This window comes from Chrysochloris asiatica, unplaced genomic scaffold (genome assembly GCF_000296735.1).
Source record: "Chrysochloris asiatica unplaced genomic scaffold, ChrAsi1.0 scaffold00249, whole genome shotgun sequence".
NCBI classification, from domain to species: domain Eukaryota; kingdom Metazoa; phylum Chordata; class Mammalia; order Afrosoricida; family Chrysochloridae; genus Chrysochloris; species Chrysochloris asiatica.
The window spans coordinates 1,319,413-1,327,940 of record NW_006408767.1 but is presented as its reverse complement, the minus strand read 5'-3'; the positions used below and the strand labels follow the sequence as shown (position 1 = coordinate 1,327,940).

Here is an 8,528-nt window from a genome sequence, read left to right as displayed (position 1 = left end):
AAGGTGTCCCAGAGGAATGTGGAAAACATCAACCAGTATCATTAATGTCATAGGCAAGTAAAATTTTGCTGACATTTACTCAAAAATGGTTGCAGAAGTACATCAACAGGGAGCTGCCAGAAATTCAAGCCATCCTCAGAAGAGGACATGGAATGAGGGATACCATTACTGACGTCAGATGGATATTGACTAAAAGCCAAGATTACCAAAAAGATATTTGTTGTTAAGTGATGTTGAGTTGATTCCGACTCATAGGACCCATTGTATAGGGTTTCCAAGGCTGTACATTTTTGCTGGAGCAGACAGCCTCATGTCCCTTAGTGGCTGCTTGGCTCAAACCACTGTCCTTGTGGGTCATAGTCCAGAGCTTATCCTACAGAAAGATATTTACTTGTGCTTTATTGACTATGCAAAGGCTTCACACTGAGTATATCATAACTAAGGAATAACATTGAGAAGAATGGGTATTCCAGAATACTTAATTGTGCTTATAATGTATCTGTACATTGACCAAAAAGCAGTTGTTCAAACAGAATAAAGAGATACTGGTGGTGGTGGTTATGTGCCATGGAGTTGGTTCCGACTCATAGCGACCCTATATAGGGCTTCCAAGGCTATACATCTTTATGGGAGCAGAAAGCCTCATCTTTCTCGCACAGAACAGCTGGTAGTTTTGAACTGCTGACCTTAAGATTCGCAGCCCAATTCATAACCACTACGCTACCAGAACTCCTTAAAGACATACTAGATGATTTAAAATCAAGAAAAGGGTGTGCCAGGGTTTTATCCTTTCACCATACTTATGCAATCTATATGCTAAGCAAATAATCCAAGAAGCTGGATTATATGAAGAAGAATGTACTGTCAGGATTAGCGGAAGGCCCACTAATAACCTTCAATGTGCAGATGGCACAACCCTGCTTGTTGAGTTTTGAGCAACTGGATTATATGTAGAATGTGCAGGAAGGATTGGAGGAAGACTCAGTCAAGAATCTGAGACATGCAGATGATATAGTCATGCTTGCTGAAAGCAAAGATTTAAATACTTACTGACGAAGACCAAAGACCACAGCCTTCAGTATAGCTTGTACCTCAATGTAAAAAAAAAAAAAAAAATCCTCACAACTGGACCAGTAAATGTCATTATGATAAATGGATTAAAGATTGAAGTGCCCAAAGACCTCATTCTGTTTGGATTCATAATCAATACTCATGGGAGTTGTAGTCAAGGAATCAAATGTCGTATGGCATTAGGGAAATCTGCACAAGACTTCTTTAAAGTACTAAAGAGCGAAGGTGTCAGTTTGAGGACTAAGATGAGCCTGACTCAAGCTATGGTATTTTCAATTACTTCATATCCATGTGAAAGTTGGACAATGAATAAAGAAGAACGTAGAAAAATTGATACATTTGAACCGTGGTTTTGGTGAATATTAAAAGTGCCAGGAGAACAAAGACATTTGTCTCGGAAGATGTGCAGTCTCGAGGATAGTGAGACTTTGTCTCGTGTTCTTTGGTCACCTAATCAGGAGGGGTCAGACCCTGGAGAAGGACATAATGCTTGGAAAGTAGAGAGTCAACAAGAAAGATGAAGCGCTCCAATGAGATGGACTGACACAGTGGCAGCCACAAAGGGCTCAAACAAAACAATTTTAAGGATGGTGAAGGACTGGGCAGTGTTTTACAGGGTGGCTGATTTGGAACCTACTGGCTGACACCAACATCAACAACTACCCAGTACTTACTAAAGTAATCCCTTTCAGAGCAGTTGGTAATGGTAAACAAGCACAATCTAGTTCTTCTGGTCTCAGGTGCACGCGGTCCATTAGTGCAAAGAATGTTTCTATGCATCTTGGATTTTCTTCACTCTTCTTTGCTCCTGGCAGGAAGAGACCAATATTGTACCTCACAAGCTTTTAAGATCCCAGTTGCTACTCAGGAAAAACCAAATAGGATGTAGAACATTGTCTTCATGGATTATACCAATTGACCTTGGTGTCTCCTGAGACTAAACTTCTAAGGCCCCAGGCCAAGGTGTTTGGGTATGGCTGTTTCTTAGGAATCCTGGTGTGGCACTGTGGGTTAATGCGCTGGACTGTGAAGTCAGTTTGAACCTCAAGGTCGGTGGTTCAAGCTCACCAGCCCCTCCTCAGAAACCCTATACAGGAACACAATGGTTAGGAACCGACTTAATGGCTCTTAACATCAGTAACAAAAATTTCATAACTTTGTTCACTGTATGCTCTACTGTAACATAGCAGTATAGGTAAATATATATATGTAGAAATGTCCTCTGGTAAACCTATATATATAGATATAAAAGGAGCTCTGGTAGCGTAGTGGTTACGAATCCGGCTGCTAACCTCAAGGTCAGCAGTTCGAAATTGCCAGTGATTCCGCGGGAGAAAGATAAGGATTTCTGCTCCCGTAAAGATTTACAGCCTCAGAAACCCTGTACAGGGTCACTATGGGTCAGAACCAACTTGACAGCACTTAACAACATATATATATGTGTGTGTGTGTGTGTATATATATATATATATATATATATATATATATATATATATATATATATATATATATATAGGCTCCTGGTGTGGCACTGTAGGATAAGCACTGAACTACAAGGGTGCCAGTTCAAATCCACTAGCTGCTACTTAGAACCCTATACAGAATTGCTATGCGTCAGAATTGATTCGATGGCACTAACAACAAACCTATATACGGAGTGTGGGTATAGTCCTAGTCTCCTTCCCACTCCTGTTTAGCTTTTGACTGTATGCCACCACTCATAGATTGTTGTTACTACAGGGCTGTGTGTAACAGTGGAATACATTATCTTGTGTACCCCTTGAGTTGAGTGCTCCTAGTTCTGACCTCACCAATAGTGTATAGAGCCTTGCCTTGCTCTCAGTTGGAAATTATCTGAGTTCAGATTACAACTGGACTAGACTAAATGGAAAAGAAAATGCTAATACTATGTGCTGTCAAGTCAGTTCCAACTCACAGCGATCCTGTGTAGGGTTTCTGAGAAGCAGCTGGTGGGCTTGAACTGCCAACCTTGTGGTTCATAGTCCAATGCTTACCCTAAAGCACCACACCAGGAATACATGGTGGTTGGTGATTACGTGCCATGCAGTTGGTTCCGAGTCATAGCAGCCCTGTTCAGGGTTTCTGAGGCTGTAAATCATTATGGGAGCAGAAAGCCTCATCTTTCTCCCACAGAACAGCTGGTAGTTTTGAACTATGGACCATGAGATTAGCAGCCCAATTCGTAACCACTAAGCTACCAGAGCTCCAGGAATATATAGTGCTATATATAGTTTGGTTACTATTAAGTTGGTTCTGACTGATAGCAACCCTGTATAGGGTTTCCGAGGCTGTACATCTCTGTGGGAGCAGAAAGCCTGTTTTTTCTCCCATGAAACACCTGGTCAGCTCAAACCACCAACCTTGTGGTTCGCATACACATCCACTGTGCTCCTAATGTATAGTTTTAGTATTCATCTATCACTTAACAAGGTGTGGTACAGTGAGTTATTTTTATATGGCTGTTCTCTAGCCCTAGTCTTTGCAACTCCCACCAAATATCTTTTTCATCCCCTTATGGGTAAGAGAAGGTAGGAGAAGATGACAGAATTCAGTTGTGAGTGATTGCTAAGTTAATTGTGATTGTAAAAAACTTGGAACTCGAATGTGGGTATAAAATGAGCCATCTCAGAAGCAGGAAGGGGATTTCACAGCCATCAAGGAAGAAGACTCAGGAGTGGAACACATCCTTTGACCTCCAAGATCCCTGTGCATTGAACCTTCTCGATCCAGGGACAGAAAGCTATGACACTGGAGAAGTACCACTAGAATAGTAGAAGAGAAGGAGCAGTCGCAGAACTAAGAAACAGAGCACCAGAAACAAGTACCAGAGTGGGACGCTTCCCAGCCCACGGAGCAAGTAAAGCTGAGTTCCTCTGGGTAGGAGGTTCACTTGTGGAGTAGGGTGCCTCCAGGGACTTAATTGGGGAACTAGGCTTGCTGGTCCATGGAGCTAGAGCCGAGTCTTTGGGCTGAGACTTATGGCATTGATCAGCAATGGTAAAAGAGCTATGGAGCACTGACTGAGCAGGGCAGAGGCCAGGCCAAGGGGCTGAGAACCAGAGACACCTGCCTAGAGGCATGAGAAAAGGCTGTCCTGACTGAAAGAAATGTGTCCTGAGCATTTCTGGTCCTGACATGTAAGCTGTTAAGTTCCCTAATAAACCCCATCCCTATGAGTATGGTCTGAGTTCTGTGTGGCCATTGCCATGACTTACAGTAGCCAGCTGAGTAGAGAGTGCTGTTGGGGGAAAGCTGGGTGCCCGTTTTATACAAGGGGAAAAGAAAAGAAAAGTTTCATAATATACTTCATAGAGTGACTTGAATGGGTATTGTATTTCCTTGGGCTTCAAAATTATACTGAAACCCAATCATAATGTAACTGTATATTGAAATTTAGCATAAGTCCAGTTAAAATGCTCTGAGATGTCAACCTAGTCACCCACACTAAACAATGTTAGTGAGACGCAGATAAGTAGCCTTTATCCTCCCCTCATGTAGAAATAAAAGTGCCACAGAAGCCTTTCTAAAGCCACAGGTTGCTAAAGGAGTTATCTATAAGAGATCAGAAATGCATTTGAACATTTCTAAATAAATAGTCATTAGGAAAGTTTTCAAAAACGGAATTTTAAAAATGTGCACAAAGGTATAAAAGTCTATTTTATTTATGCTGAGATGTATATATCATTGATTTAGTTTTAAAACAAATTCAATACACAATTTAATTTTTAATATTTTGGTTAATCTTCAATAACCTAGAAATAAAACAGTCTGAAGCTTCATTGTACAAATTTCAGAAATCCATTCAATAAAGAAATACTGTTTGCTAATTCCCCTGGAGTATAAAACTTTAGAATAAAACCTTTAGCCTGTGCACTTTTATTAAGTTACATAATATCCTGCAAAAGACTAATTTGTGATGCATCAACAAAACTCAACCCCACTTTCTCCAATAATAAAAAAATGTCTTTTTGAACTGTTACTTTTTAAGTGACGTGAAACTAAGGAGAATTGGCTGTTCATTTTAGAGTCATCTTGTTTCGAAAAAAATATTCTATGCTTTACTATTTGCTGCCACGCCTTACAGAGATAGGGTCTATAGTCGATGTCCTCATTATTTGAATGCTTAAAGGCAGACGAAGGTCCTTCTGTTGAGTTTGTGTATTTTTGCATGAGGCTTTGTGTTGATGCAAAAAGAACCAAGCGATACTCATTCACAAGTCTTTCTAAGAACTGAGAACATTTCTTCAGAGTAGACTCCTGTAAGTTAATACTTTCTCCTCCATTGGCACGGTCTATCCAGTAAAAAGCTGACAAGCTATCTAAAATCAAAAGGCAGAGAGAGGGGTGGCTACAAAACAATGTTTCTAGTGAGTAAAGAGTAAGAAGTAACTGGGAGCTACTATTGCAGTACACCAAAAAGAATCTTCCAAGGCAAGATTTTATTCTCTCTTCAGAGCTTTGGGACAGTCTGTGTTCAAGGATCGTAACGAGTCGAAGCATATCAAAGTGGTGATCTGTGTCAATAAACAAGACTTCTATTTCCAGTCCACCTTCTGACTTTGGAAGTATACATCGTGTCGTTAAATGATAAAACATTTCTGTTTTTCCTGTTCCTTCTGGACCATGAAATTCAAGAATATCACCTGTGTAAAAACATAAAATGCGAGTCAAAATGCCACAGCATAATTAATAGATTATAAAATGAAAAGTCTGCCAAAATGTTTAAAAATACATTTACTGTACTGTGAAAGAAAATCTAAATCCATTTGTCAAAATGGGGGCGGGGGGGCGCATCAGCTTCATATTGATCCCATCATATACTGTTTCCTTGCCATGGTTACAATCCCTTCCATCAACCAAAGGGTACACCCGGCACGCCTGCCCCCCGGTCATCCGCATACCACCCCTCTCCCTCTCCAGGTCCAAAGTCTCCAGCGGCTCCATCTCCCCAGGTCATCATTCTCTGCCTCCATCCCTGGCATCGCTGCTTCTCTGGGTAGGGTTCTGTTCTCTGCTCTTCTCCTTTGATGGTCCCAGGGACCTCTGCTCCTAGACTGCAAGATTAATCACTCTCCTTTCTTTGCCCCAAAATGTTTACCTTTATATTTCCAGACCTTACAATCAGTACTGATAACAATTATTCGCTATTGTATCACAAGAGACCTATCGGCATTTCCTTTCATCAGCCCTGACTAGGCAGAATGGATACTACTCAGTGGAGATTCTACCTTGCTACACGCCCTCTGGATCTAGGTTACCTCTTGAAAGCTTTGTAAGCCAGTCACTTCTTGCCTATGTAGCGCCCCCATTCTGGGTAACCAATGTCCAAGTTGCCCATCCCTGTCCTCTCCGTGTGCGGAGGTGGGAATGATCCTCGCTGTGAAGATCTGTTCACTCTTTTGAGCTACTGCTTCCATAGGTGTATGTCAAGTTCATCAAATTATATCAGATTATTTCTTTTTCCCTCTTCTTTCTTCTGTTTGAGTTCTGATCATCCAGCCATTGAAGCCAGGTCAACTGGGTGTTATCTGTAAGTGTGGGTGTACTTACACATGTACCCTCTCTTCTTATCAGCTGGACGCTTCACTCTCCATTCTAGTCCTCTGTGGCTATGTCGCTGACTCTGGGTCCAAAAGTCCCCTAGACCAGGTCTCCATCCAGGTTAATAGGAGTCTACTGAGTATTGTAGGGCTTAGCTCACAGGTCCATTCCTGGTTTTCCCTCACTTCCCCTAATCGGTGACAAACGTGGTCACCAATCAGAGCATGCATTCCCATTGAGCCTTAGTCTTAGAAGGGGTTTGCCCTGAGGGGGACCCGACCACTTGACTTGATGCCTCCTAGGCGAGCCACTTGTTTGTTCTTGTAGCAATCAGTTGGTCTGCCTATATTGTTTTGTATTTTTCCTGTCAGTCTTTCTTTCAGGAAGTATCTTTTTTGTTCTGGCCACTCCAGGCTGGTCTGCTTGTCCTTTCAAGTGGAAATTTCCCACCTCAGAAGATTCTGGATGTGGTTCAGGATTCCATGTATGGTCTTGTGTAATGCAGAGGATTCACAGGAAGCCTCCTTCACTGGGCACATTGTATCCCCATTTTAGGTATTCCAATCAGTTATAGGCAGAAGATGGACTTACAAGCTTTCTATGGTGGTATTTCTGGCTATTCCTTTCTCTCCCCCTACAGTGTCTATTTTATTGCGATATGCCAGGTGAACCAAGATTCAACAGACAGCCAAGCATCTTAACATTATTTCCCCCTTTTCCCCATTCAAACCATGTCTCAATTTCTGTATCCCAGAGCCCTGTTGTTCCAAGGTTTTGCATAGGTCATTTGCCTCTGTCCCACTTCTGCTTCACATTCATCTTATCATATTTCATTTCATTGAAATGATTAAAATCCCCTCTGTGCATCATCAAATAACCAAAGGATACACCCCACAGCCCCCGCCCCACCCATGGCTGTCAGCAAATAGCTCCTCTTCCTCCCTGAGCCCCATGTCCCCAGCCACTCCATCTGTCCATGCCATCATAGTCCTCCCACCATTTTGGGTCTGGGCAGTTTCTAAACTCCCCTCTCCCCACCCCCTCGCTCCCAGGCTCTCCTGCGTCTATTCCCTACCCTGTGCTCTTTCTTCCCCTCCCTCCCCACCTCTCATCCCATACATACCAATGATCAGCACTTATATATTTAGATTTTTTTCCCCCCTCTTTTGGGTGAGTTCTTTTTTTAGTCTTTTACAATAATGGTCTTATGCAATATTTCTCCTTTTGTGACTGACTAATTTCATTCAACATAATGTCCTCAAGGTTCTCCATGTTATGCAATGGATTGCAGCTTCCTTGTTGTTCTTCAAGGTAGCACAGTATTCCACTTTGTGTATGTACCACAGTTTGTTTATCCATTCTTCAGTTGATGGGCACTTTGGCGGTCTCCATCTTTTTGTTATTGTAAATAGTGCTGCTATGAACACTGGTGTGCATATATCTACTGTGTTATGGCTCGTATTTCTTGTGGGTAAATACCAAGTAGAGGAATTACTGGGTCATATGGTAACAAAAAAAAAAAATTTTTTTTTTAATTTGAGTAAGTATATCATTTCATTTCTGCTCTAAGAAGAAACTGCCTATGAAGCAAAGAAAGAAAGAAAAAGAACCAAACATCAAAAGATTTTACTAAAAAAGTGAAAAGCTACTGATTGGGAAAATTATCTTCAGAGATCATATATCTGACAAGAATATAATAATCAAAATATATATCAATTTGTAAGTAAGATAGATACAGCATTGGAAACAATTCAAAACCTACAGAAAGAGGTCCAAATGATTAATAATAGAATGTCAAATATGGACAATACATTGAAAGGGCAAAGGAATAGAATTGAAGAGATAGAAGCTAGAACTAGTGAGCTAGAAGATAAATTTCTCAACACTAGTAAGAT

At 41.2% G+C, this 8,528-nt stretch overlaps 1 protein-coding gene across 1 annotated transcript in view; it reads right to left on the bottom strand.

The window, feature by feature from the left end:
* Positions 1–5,013: 5,013 nt before the first annotated feature.
* LOC102838672 (DNA repair protein XRCC2-like) overlaps positions 5,014–8,528 on the bottom strand; it is a 44,293-nt gene continuing 40,778 nt past the window's right edge. The window contains exon 3 of the mRNA XM_006873699.1: positions 5,014–5,735. Coding sequence (XP_006873761.1) covers positions 5,014–5,735 — 722 coding nt within the window. The remainder of the gene's footprint in view (positions 5,736–8,528) is intronic.